Source organism: Mustela erminea, chromosome 19, assembly GCF_009829155.1.
Source record: "Mustela erminea isolate mMusErm1 chromosome 19, mMusErm1.Pri, whole genome shotgun sequence".
Classification (NCBI taxonomy): Eukaryota; Metazoa; Chordata; class Mammalia; order Carnivora; family Mustelidae; genus Mustela; species Mustela erminea.
Window position 1 is genome coordinate 37,770,674 of NC_045632.1, and position 13,220 is coordinate 37,783,893.

General features: G+C 38.0%; 1 protein-coding gene across 3 annotated transcripts in view; it reads right to left on the reverse strand.

The window, feature by feature from the left end:
- CDH8 (cadherin 8) overlaps window positions 1-13,220 on the reverse strand; it is a 397,301-nt gene that overhangs the window by 73,445 nt on the left and 310,636 nt on the right. For 2 of the 3 annotated variants that reach the window (XM_032325835.1, XM_032325833.1), the window contains exon 9: window positions 8,522-8,643. The exons of the other annotated variant lie outside the window; for it this stretch is intronic. In XM_032325835.1, the coding sequence (XP_032181726.1) occupies window positions 8,522-8,643 (122 nt within the window). The remainder of the gene's footprint in view (window positions 1-8,521; window positions 8,644-13,220) is intronic. 3 annotated transcript variants of the gene reach the window in all.

The window sequence follows — 13,220 nt, forward strand, 5'->3', positions numbered from 1 at the left end:
CAGTGATTTCTATAACTGAATGAAATAAGACAAAATAGGTTAAGAACCGCCCCTAAAAGAGGGGCCCTTGAAGATAAAAGTTATATGCACAAGGGAAATCAAAGTCATAACAATGATGATAAATTTTAAAAAAGAGGAAGTATTGGAATTTGGGAAATTATATTAAAATCCATACAATGACCCAATTATCCTCCCTTATTTCAAAACTGTATACTATAGTTCAAACAGAAGCACTATTCATAGCTATTTGATAGTTCCTGGAGATTTGCTTTATAATTTGCATGGTAATCCAATCTTTACCAAGATTTTTCTTTTTCTACCCAGAGTGTTTTCCCATTCCCATGCCCCGCTCCGCCCTTTTTCGCGTGACTTTTTTTTTTTTTTTCTTTAAAAACCATTAGGTGGCTGTTCAGAGCATATACCATCTGACCTATGGAAAATACAACGGGAGGATATAGATTTGATCTGATAAGTCTCTTTTAAAACCTAGTGAAGTCCTCAGTCCTCTGGGTAGACATTTGGGGGCTGTGCCTTCACAAACCCATTTGTGGAACTTCTGACATTTTCCTCTGTTTCTGTTTCCTTCACTGCTCTCTCCCTTCCCAAAACAAAGTTGAGATAAAATGATGCAAAGCAAGGGCTCCTGAAGAATGTGTTTATACAACATTTGGGGTTTCCAGTTTGTTATGTCCTTTTCCTTCTGGACTCTGCATGTTTCATGTGTATTTCGTGCACCTCTGAATTACTCTTTTAAAACATTCCTTTACTTGCTCTTCTTTGTAAACTCCACTGATCGGGTAGAACCCACACTTTCTAATATAGCTGAGAAGTCTCAGGCTCCTTTCAATTTCTTTTCTCCATCTTCCATGATACGACTTCACAGGACTGCTTCCTGATGTCTCCTTACCATCATAAACATCACTTTCTAGGCTGAACATGTGAGGCACCGTTTATCTTCCTAGAGAGGGATTTTTGACTGGATTCCATTTACCACTATTATATAGTTTCCTCTGAAGGAAATTGTGAAGATTCTAGAATCAGCTGTTTGCTAAATGCCCAAGACGACACAGCCCTCTTGTGATTCATATGTGCTTCTAAATGCAAAGGAATCTTACACTTAAACAAAACAAGCAGAAGAAGATGTTGTGAACTTGTTTAATTCAGTGCTTTGCATTCTTATTAGGTAAACCACAGACACACACCCCCCGCACGCTGCCCATATATCAATGTGTTATACCCTACACGTTTTTCTCAGGCACTCACTTTGAGAAACGCTATCCTTCAAAACTTATTTGAATCTTAAAGGCTTGGAAGATTTCCACCTCTCTGCGGAGGCACTGTCTCCCCTTAGCGGGTGGTTACTGTGTCATCTGCATGGGCATCTCTGCCGTTCCAACAACATGTCGGCTCCTCTCAGTACCGTGTTACCCAGTTTATGTCATGAGCACAAAGCCGAGGCCTAAGGCCATTTACTATCGAGTGTCAATTTTACTATCTTCAAAAAGGTGTCCACATGACTTCTAAAATCACATGGAAAGAAGCATACACATGTGCCCACCTTATTTCTATCCTAAATTCTTATTCAGTAACTGACAGGTTGAAAATAAAACAGAAAATATATTTGCATGAAATAGATCAAGAATTTGAAACAATCCTTGACACCATTTTCTCTGTGGAATATTGATCTTGTTGAGGTCAGGGGCCAGAATCAAACCCATGGAATTTGGAACCATACAAGAGATTCAGCTGATATATACATCAGCTGCAAACACGACTTCACAAAAAGGTTCGGATTGTATGTGTTCCTGTCATTGGATTCCAGTCTATATGAAAAAATAAATATAATAACTCACAAATACATAGCGGGGAATACAAACCCTCTCTTCACCCTTAATAAATAATATACTTGGAAATTATCAGAGGAAGAATTATCCCAATACAGGGAACTAGATTGTCTTCCGTTATATTGACCCTTGACAGACTATAATGTTTTGCTCCAAATCAAACTCATGCAGATATAATAATAACAATGAAATAACAAAACAATATGAGTGAGGTGTATTTTGCTTTTTAGATTATGAGATTAGTTAAAATATATATTGATAGTAATTACAATTATTTATTATGCACTTGATATTGTACCAGGTATTTCTAAAATATGAGAGTTTAATAGACCTTAAGGCGGAAGTTCACAAAATTAGTAAATGGCACAGCTGTGGCTCACACTTTGATTGTTTTAGCTTCAAACCCCTCCACTGCATTTTTTACTTATGCTTTCCCCTCTGCCAAAGGTGAGCTCTAAAAGTCATACTTTGGTTAATGACTATCTTGAAATATGTTTTGTTACATATGATTTTTTTTCAAATACCATTTTATGCATTCTACTAATTTACCATCTCCTTACTCGACACCCCCACAAAATGAAAATAGTACTTTATGCATTTTGTTGAGGTCATCAATTTCATCTGTCTTAAAAATCAATCCTGTCTCCCTCTGTGTATGCAGATAGATCCTGAAAGATGCCTGCTGGCAGGGAAGTTAAAATTAAATCTCCTAAATTTATTGTTTCATGAGTATTATAGAATGACGTATTTTTGATTCACTGTTCCACATTTATTAGGAAAAAACCAACAGAAATTTTAAAAATAAAGTAGCGAATTCATTCATTGCTGGCATTTATAACAGATAATTTCTACTTTCTAACTTCTTGGTTCTTTTCACTGGAGATTTTGTGGAATGACTATGGATCAAGTATCTTTGTTGGTCATAGGACCTGACTTTTTTCCCTTTTGAAAAATGCTCACTCTTGGGGTGCCTGGGTGGCTCAGTGGGTTGAGCCTCTGCCTTCGGCTCAGGTCGTGATCTCAGGGTCCTGGGATTGAGCCCCACATCAGGCTCTCTGCTTGCCGGGGAGCCTACTTCCTCCTCTCTCTCTGCCTGCCTTTCTGCCTACTTGTGATCTCTGTCTGTCAAATAAATAAATAAAACCTAAAAAAAAAATGCTCACTCTAATCAGAATCTTATTTCTAAGAAGTGACGCAACAGAGTCTCAAAGTTGGCTTCCTTGGGAAGCATAGAAGATCCTAGAAAGTACAAGGACGTGGGAAACCTACCTATGCCGCTTTTCTTGGCCTTGGGGAAGTCCCTCACCCTTTTTTAGCCTCAGCCCGCTTATCTGCAATCACACCTGTGAAGCAGCGATGTTGTTTGTAGGTTGGGCATCTGCTATATTACATCATTCATGTAAGCATACAGCTTTCACCATTCTTATCTCCATCTCATTTGCTCCCACCTTCGACCAGACTACTCCCATTTTTTGCAGTTACAGCCTTTAACTGTTTTTGCTGCTTCATTGCGTGTGTGTGTGTATGTGTGTGTGTGTACATGTTATCCAAAATAGGACCCTTTTCATTCAATCTCAGTCTTTTGCTTATTGCATTCTTCTTATGATTACACTTAAGCCACAGAGGTCTTCAATTATTTAAGCACACCAAGGTCTTTCTACCTTCAGGGTCTTTGCACAAGCTTATCCTGTTGGCTAGAAGGCTCTTGCTTCCAGGCTTTGAATGCCTAGCCCTTTTCCATTTTTTTTTTTTTTTCAGTTTTAGTTCACATGATACCCACCTAAAAAGTGGCTTTCTCTGAAAACACTATATCAAGTAGATCTCTGCTTTTTCTTTGTTCCCCTGTCTAGTTGTGCTCATGTTCCCTTCAATCCAGTTTTCAAAAACTGAAATTATATTATGGATTCATTCTACCTTTTTTTTTTTTTTTTAATAAGCCCTTTCCTCATTAAGTTCCATTAGAGAGAACTTTTTTTTTGTTGTTGTTGTTCTTTTTACATTGTTTCCCCAGGTCATATTACAATACTTAGCATCTTGTAGATGCACAAGAAATATTGTTCAACAAATGATTTTTCATTTGAAAAGGTTAGTTTGTGCACCGTGTGTCTGTGAGTAAAACAAGGGTTTCCATGGTAATATCTGAGAAACTAGTTATTGAAATATTTGTCACTGCTGAATGAAATGAATTAGAACTGTGATTCTAAAATTTTGTGAATATTCATTCCATGCCAAGCACTGGCTAGATACATATCTAGAAATATGTTATTTTTTTTTAACTGGACCTATGATATCCCTAAGATAAGCAAGCATCATATTGTTACAGTATTGGTCCGTGACAAAGGAATTTTAAAAAGTAAACCAGAGCTGTGTTTTTTTGTTTGTTTGTTTTGTTTTTTTAAGTCCAGACATAATAAACTCGATGCCAAATAGCAAGCCTCGGGATTCTAGAGAGGGTGATGAATCTCCAATTATATGCCACTGGATTTAAATATAGTAAAAGGGGAAGCTCCTTCCTGAAGGAAGAAAGAGCTGAAGCAGTCTGTCATCTAACTAGTTCTCAAACAAGGAAATATTCTCTGGGACTAAATAAGAGACTTCGACTCACACCTGGAGATGCAGCATTTTCAGTGTAGTCGTTGCATCAGTGAACCATCTGGAGCAAGTTATCCTAATTAGGTCTGTATGGTAAACAAAGGGTTAGCCTCTGAAACAAAATCCCAGAAAGACCCTAGTGAGGGGACAGGCGGTAGGAGTTATGGAAGGCCCTCTGACCCACACTGGTCACTAAAATTCTCTACTTTTCTTTCATGTTTGGTTCCGAGGGTGCTGTTGTCAAGCATAAGGAAGGAAGGTACTGGTTTCTCCACAGCTGTTACCTGTTCCTCCACCCGTCCAGCCAGATTACCATTCTCTTCAGAGAGAACCTGGTTTATCCCCAGCTGACTCCTTTTCAGCTCTTGATAGATGTTTCCTGTCTCTGGTGGGACGGGTCCTATAGTAAGAGGTTTTTCAGTAAGAGAGCTCCCTTTCCCTTCAGCTCTTCAGCCTCCTTTCTGCCCAGAGGAATTGAGGAATGTTCTCGCAATTCTATCATTTCTAATGTTATTACGTGTTTGCCAGAGAGAAAATTCTAGAAGGGAAAAAGACTGTTGTTTAGGGTGTTGTTTGCCACTAAATCCCCAGTACCTTCTCAAGTCCTGGTACATAGTTTGTGTTTAATAAGTATTTACTGACGGACCTAAACCTACCATCCTATCAGACACATGGGCTGTCTGTTACATATTTTGCTTTCTAATCTTGAAATCTTTAATCCATAACGTCATTTCTGTCTTGGCCATTAGAGAAGAGTCAGTGGAAAGACTCTTATTCCTCCTGTTAAACTGAGGGTCGAGTAATCTGTAGATGATTATATCCTGCTGTGACGGAGTTAAGAAGACTAAAGTCATCTTAAAACTTTTGACTTGAGATACATTACCTAGTGGGGAAGTGGTTTTTTAATAGAAGTAACTAGGAATAGTATATACCATGTTAACATTTAATTATGTAATGGAGGGATTATTTCAAATGAGGCCTCTGAACTATTTCTGTCATGGGTGGTTGTTACTCTTAAGACATAAAAGGTGGGAGAAGCAGATAGGAATTCCAATTCTACTTTCAAAGTGAACCTATGACAATTCTAGGACAGATGCCTTCTGTCCCGGAGGTCTATGTATAGAGAGGAGAAAAGTGGCGTGCTTCCTTCCTTGTTAAAGTTTTTATTTTACTTGATTCTTTGTTTAAATGAGTGTGTTCATTGGGGAAAAAAAACAAAATTAGTCAAGCACAGTAGAATTCTCTATGTCCATGTGGATACTGGCTTTCATTTTGTGAGAGGTTTCAAAAACCTCTTTCTAGAGGTGTTCTCAGTCCAGAAGGTCTTTACAGACTGGTTTTTACTGGCTTGCCCTTGATTATTCCTAATAATCTCCAGCTGCCTCATTTGTCAGGCCGCTGATCCCCTTTGAGTTCAGCCTTAAATCCATACCTTCCAGGCAAACCAGACATTTCAGAGTCCCTACATTCCTTTCCCTGAGGCTGTTTTAAAGCCAACAGTAATAGTTGAAAATACCGATATAACTATGAATTTAGTGCGAATACTATTGACATTTGTTTTTCATCAGTGTGTGATCACCTCACAATGAATATTCTGATTTCAGAATGAAGTAAGTCGTTTTGTGCCGTTCTGAGAGATGACTGAAAATGCATCTGTGTTGAACTTACATAAACACTATTTGGTGTCGATAATACATAGGCATTTTAGAAAAGGTTAAATACAAAAAGGAGATCCTTGAGCCATTAAAAGTGAACTGGGAATGGCGTAATGAGTCACACATGAGTTCTGACTAGCACAAAAGATGCAAGGAATTCAGGAGTTGTGTGAACAACTTCTTGTGTATCAACCAGTCAGTCGTATGTCCAAAGCTTATGTGAGGAGTCAAAAATCTGATCTCTTTATGGAAATATGAACTCTGATAAACATTCCTAACAGATTCACTTGAGGATAAGGTAGTGGCAGTGGACAGAGACACAACAAAAACATTTCTTCACAGAATGAGTCATTCATTTTGATATGCAAAAATCATAAAACAAAGAATGAACTGCTTTTTTTTTTTATTTTGATCGTGCAGAAGAAAGATGATGAAACAATGCATTTTTTTTTTTTTTTTTCCTGAGGGTAAGAACTGCTGAGGAATCATTCAAACCTTGGAAATAGTCAAAATCCACAGGGTAAACCTCCAGATTCCTGGAGGTCCAAAGTCATGCATATGTCAATACCACAAGTGAAGCCAATGTGGGATTTTTGAAATATCAATGCCATTGACTCTTGGAACTTGTGTGATGAGTTTTTCATGATTTTTTTTTTTTAATTCTAAAGTGTTTGACAGATTCTGTATGATCAAAAATGTCTGGCTTGTAAGTCTCTGATTGGCTATATCACCCCAGGAGCAATCGGGTCCACACAACCATATCCTTGAAACTAACCTGCGTAAATTTTGATCGAACTCTGTCAACTCGATCTGCTAACTTAGCCAAGTGCTAATTACTGCCATATACACACACACACACATATATATATATATACACATACACTCTACCCTCAAAAGATTATAAATGAAAATGTTCAACAGACATGATAGTGGGCAGTTCCACATGATGAAATTAGGAAACTTAATGTTAGAATATTTTTAAGAGCCTATCACTGCTGAAAGTGAATTTTTTTTTTTAAAGATTTTATTTATTTATTTGACAGAGACCACAAGTAGGCAGAGAGGCAGGCAGAGAGAGGAAGGGGAGCAGGCTCCCTGCCAAACAGAGAGCCCGATGTGGGGCTCGATCCCAGGACCCTGGGATCATGACCTGAACTGAAGGCAGAGGCTTCAACCCACCGAGCCATCCAGGTGCCCCTGAAAGTGAATATTTTGCTAACAGTATTTATGACATCTAGATATTTGAAATGACTGAGTTTGAATGCTAGAATTTTAGCTGTACGTGTGTGTGTGTGTGTGTGTGTGTGTGTACACACACATGTATTCGTGTCTTACTTTGGGAAACAGAAATGAAGCTAATCCTTGGGATATAGGGGAGTAGAGTAGGGGAAAATGTCCGCTGTATCACAGGAGGGTAACACATTGATCTTTTGTAATAATTAAATAAAAGTATAGGGCTACAGCGCTATTCCTTTCTGTAGGTGAAAAAAAAATCTGACTCTTGTCAGGTAAGCTACTCGGCAAATAGTAAGTTTAATTCCTAACACCCACATGAGGCCCAAGAATAGTTGGATTAACAACTCCAGTGTCAAGCTGTCAGCTGCTGTTTATTTAAATTAAAATGTCACCATCCAGAAATAAATTAGGAAGTTGAAAAACGATAAATTTCTTAAACATACAGTACTTTGGCACCTTGTTAAAATAAATCTATTACATTTGTGCTTTTAGAACTTTACATAGACTATTTCCATTTTGACATTCAGAGTAGAGCAGGTTTTGTCTTTTTTGTTCCTCTCTCTTCCTCCCTTTCTCCTTTTTCCTTCCTTCGTTCCTATTTCTCTATTTTTATCTGTCTACAGTGTCCCTATCTACGCTATATAAGAAAGGTTAAAAAAAAAAAAAGTTTCACCAATACACAATTTTCAGATGCTTCACTTGCACGTCTAACTCACGTTCATCCTATGTTTATCTAAATACATCTGCATTTTTACAGATTGCAAAAATCACTTTCTACCACGGGTCTTCCTGGGTTCCACTCTTAGGTGTGGCTCTTAGGGTTGTTATGAAACATAAACATGCTCCTTGTGAGCTTTTCTCTTGCTTTCTGTCCTAAGAAGGTTAAAATTTTTGTCCCCATCTCTCTAAGACCTCCCTGTTTTAGCCAGAGCCCGAGAGACTTTAAGATTGTTACTTGGCTCTGGGTTCATGGCACAGCAGGGTGTTGAACTTGAGAAGCCCAAGTGGTCTAGGGTAGAGAGAATTAACCTCTCCAAAAGAAAAAAAATGCTCCTTCTCTGTTCCCATCTGGATGTTTCCTGCCTGTGACTTTGCAGACCGTAAATGATGAGATGCTCACTAGAATGCAGGTTAATCAGATATGAGACAGTTGTATACAAACATATTCAGCATTAACAACATGGAGATATTTACTTGGCCGGGTTTTCCATTTTCACATAAAAATGCCTCATATTCGGATGCGAATTCAGGGGCGTTGTCATTGACATCCAGCACTTTAATAGCAACAGGCACTCGTGATATCTGACTGTGGTTCCCTATGGGAAGGAAAAAATAACATCAGCATTGAGGGTACTTCATTTTTAACGTGCAACTCAACTTTCTTCTGGAAAGCATGTGTGTCTGTTTCAACTTCCTTTAATTAGGGTGTTTTCAACATAGTGATGATGGAAACTGACCACTCGATAGGGAAAAGAAAAAAAAACAGCACGTGCTTGACTGCTTAAGTATAAATTATGATTTCAAACACCATTTGCTGGAGCTTAGCTTGACAAAGACCATCTCTGAAAAACTTAGAGATTTCCCTGATGAAGAAAGCTTTTTTTAAATGATAAAATGCATTACACAAAAGAAAAAAAAAAGCCCTACTCAACGAAGATTACTCTCTTTGTTTATCTTGGGTAGAACTCAAGCCATTTTTGTGCTCCTACCCTATTTGACTGGCCATATGTTAAAGAGGAACCTCAAAAACCCAGGAAAAGGCCTAGGTGTCCAGTCCAGCGATTCCTTAACAATGATAAAGACAATATTAAAGATGGGGAATCCTTCCTCTTGTGAATTCTATTTTTTTTTAATCAAAAATTGACCTTGGGATCTTTCTGGTAAGATAAGCCTAAGTAATTTTAATATTGTCATTTTCATAAAGATTTTCATCAGTGTAAACAGATAATAATCTTTTCCTCTTTCCAGGTCAATTCCAACAGCAGAGAATTTAATACATAATCCTAATCCTTAAATCCTTAAATTTTAAAAGTTATAGACACACACACACACACACACACACACACACACACGCACAGAAATCTGGTGCATTAACTAATACATTGTTGACTTTGGCCATGTGATGATTTTTCATTTGTAATATATGCAATACAGTTTGTACCATGTAATAATCTTCTGATCTCTTGTAAATTATACAGAATGCACTGGTGATGGCCAATTATTTATTTGTGTCTCTGTGGCAGTGAATATTTATATGTAAGCCAAGAGGGGGATGTGCGTGGCTTTTGAATATGAAGAAACAGACTTGCATTTGATGTATCAAAGTGATCTTTGTGATAATTGATTAAATTCAGAGCTCTAAACCCCTCAAATACTCATTTTTGTGTGTGTGAAGTAGCAAAATACTTCTAAAGTACACACTAAATAATCTTAGCCGTGTTCTAAATTTATAGTTGGTTGAACCCACTGGCAATGCTACAAGATTTGAATTTAGTTAACTAGCATGGCAACTCTCCAGTATGCTAATGGGATTAACTATGGATGGATAGATAGTACCCGGTGGAATTCACGCCGCCTCAGTCGTGGAACATAACCTCACTTCCCCAGAATCCAGCCCATGGCCTTAAATGTCTCACTTGATAAACCCCTTTTCTTTTACCGTCTTATCTCTAATAAGTGAATTTCTTCTTCTTAATTCAGAGAAGAACCATGGACCTCTTCGTTTCCAATAGAAAGGGAAGTTTCAAAAAATTAAATGATCCTAAGAGAGGGAAGTTATATTTTGTGCCTTATCCACCTGTTTAAGGTGGACAAATAAGGTATAAGGTATGTGAAATAAAGTACAATTATATCTTTAAAGATTTATGCTTCTTCTCTAGCCTTACCATGAGCTGAACAGCAGCTGCTAGAGAATAAAAGGGAATGCAGTGTATGCACCTAACAGCAATGTTTAGGGTGCTGGCTCTGCCTTCTAGTCCTTACGTGATCCTGAACAAGTGAGTTAACCTCCTTTTATTCTGGAGAAAACCGAAAGAAAATGAAGAACTTTATTTTTAGAACCGTTAAAAATAAGAGAAGACAGTAGGTGCTCAGATAATATGAGGCACACAGTCAAGGGCATTTTAGCCTTTGTCCTTTGTAACTGTCAACATGATGAGCTCCATGCATACCATTTGGTCTATACAGTGGGATGTTTCTGGAAGTATATCTCTTTCAATCCTATGTGAATTATAACCATATGGAACTATGAATTATATTCAATTCAATGTGATTCTCCTATTTTAGGTGGGGAGACTGGCATTCAAAGGAACATATGCCTTTACCAATATTATTCAGTTAAAAATTAACCCCCACATGTAGCTTTCATCTCCCAAACATGAGGCCTTTGCACAGAATAATACTGAAGTCCAAAACAAAATATATTTGCTTAAGGTAACTAATCACTGCTATTTCTTCAAGAACACATACAGGTTTCTTATAAATGCTTATCTCATGGATGAACACTTATTTAAGTGTTGAGTCCAACTACCCAATGCCGAAGTGGATATATCCTTAACATTGCCAGAATTGCACTAATAATCTGCAAGCCTCCCTGAGAGACTGAACAATTTAAATTCCCTGTATTTACTCATGGTACTATTGTACCCAAGCAGAGTCCCTTTAAGTGATTAATTTTTATTTTGTAGTTCTCTGTATCTCAACACTACAAACTACTGAGAAGTTATTTATTTATATAACATCCATTGCCACATCCTAGACCAACTCTTGTGTATTTAAATGATTATAGGCGCCTTCTATAATGTTTTCTCTACCCTTCAATTAACAAAGAGCCAACGATCAACATAGGCTTAATAAACTACATATATAGAATAGACAGTGGAAAAATAAATGCACAGTCTTTGAGAACTGGAAAGTACAAGGAAAAGCTGTTCTCCCTGAACACGATCTTGCTCCTTGGAGAGTGAAGAAAATGCTAAACTTGTTGAGTCAGACTTACGGGCAATGTTTGACTGGGTCAAGTCTACCAACTGATACCCTTTGTTTTCTGTCTTCTGCTGCACACACACCTGACAGGCAAACATGCATACATTGATTTTTTTTTTTTCCTCACCATTTGGGCAAGGGATAATTATGCTAAATCTGTTCTTTTCTCTTCTTTTCTTGATCTCAGCTTTGGGAGGAAAAAAAAAAAAAAGAGGCATCCCCTCTTATAACTAGATGGCTGACAGGTGGTAAGACTCCAGCACAAAAGATAAAAGCTGCATGAGCTGCTTATTGGGCTAACTCTGAACATTAGAGTAGGATACCTTTTCCTCATATGTGGTGTCAGGGATAAGGAGGTATTAACTATCCCAGGGCTCAGAACCCTGGAAAACATCACTCTGATTTGTTTGTTAGAAGTGACATGGGATGGGGATCTGTCATTTTCATACTGTTGGAACCTCATGAATGACTAAGAAGTTTCTTCCGATTATGATACTTAATTTGTCCTTGCGCTTCCACAAGTAAACAATATCTTGTAATCTAATCAACAGTGGGCATTTGGGAAATGATGATTTTTTTTTTTCTTTGTAGGGTGTCTGGGTGGCTCAGTTGGCTAAGCATCTGCCTTGGGCTCAGGTCATGATCCCAGGGTCCTGGGATGGAGCCCCACATCTAGCTTCCTGCTCTATGGGGAGTCTGCTTCTCCCTCTACCCCTCCACACTGCTCGTGATCTCTTTCTCTCCCTCTAATAAATAAAATCTTCAAAAAATTAATTTCTTCTTTGTTTTGGCCTGTGGAAAACCCAGAACTCAATTTGGAATCTACTGCTCAGAACTGTAAAGAATTTCATGGTGTGTACATTGTGTATTATGTTTACCGCAATGGTATATTTTTTTACATTTATTTAATAATTGGCCAGATTTACTAAATTTCTTCTTACTTTGATAGTTGAATTGGATGTCTTTTTAGGCACTTCCTTTTAATTTAGTTGTTTACAGTATGCCTGATTAAAAGAAAACCTGAACTGTATACTCAAGCACTGAAAAAGGATATGCTAGTGGATTATGACAAGACAGAATTTCTGTAACCTTTGTGGTTGCATAAAACATACTGGACAGTTAACCCTAACTAACAGTGTAGCCTAATCCCTTCTTTTTATAACTTTTGATTCTTTGTTCTCCTTTAAGATTCAGCCCAAACTACATCTCTTTTCAAAAGCCTTTTTAACAAACAATTCGGGTTTTATTCTTTGGAGTGTGTGTGTGTGTGTGTGTGTGTTTATTTTATTTATTTACTTATTTTAAAAAGATTTTATTTATTTATTTGACAGAGATCACAAGTAGGCAGAGAAGCAGGCAGAGAGAGGGGAGGAAGCAGTCTCCCTGCTGAGCAGAGAGCCTGATATAGGGCTTGATCCCAGGGTCCTGGGATCATGACCCAAGCTGAAAGCAGAGGCTTTAACCCACTGAGCCATCCGGGCACCCCTGTTTTTTTGTTGTTGTTGTTGTTGTTTTGACTTGGGGCATGCCAGCATGAGGAACAGCACCATCCCATTTCCCGGAAAAATGTGTTTTTAAAAAAAGTATATTTTAAATTAAAGTCTTTGAAAAAGGTCCTAAGGGCATATGGCAAATAAAAACATTTATTCAAGAAAATCTACAAAACATTGATAAGCTAGTTTGTGGTGTTGGAAGCAACCCTTGCTTATTCCGCCCACTCTCAGAGGTCAGGAACTTGAGAACTATCTTCCGGACTAACACAACCTAGAACGCAGGCCTCCCTCTCCTTTTCCCTCTCCCTCTCCCCCTCTTGACTAGGCTTCTAGTCAAGGGCTCTATATCCAAGAGAGGCGGGATGTTAGCCTTTCTCATCCCGCTCAGATCCCTGTTGCTGAGACTAAGTTTCTTC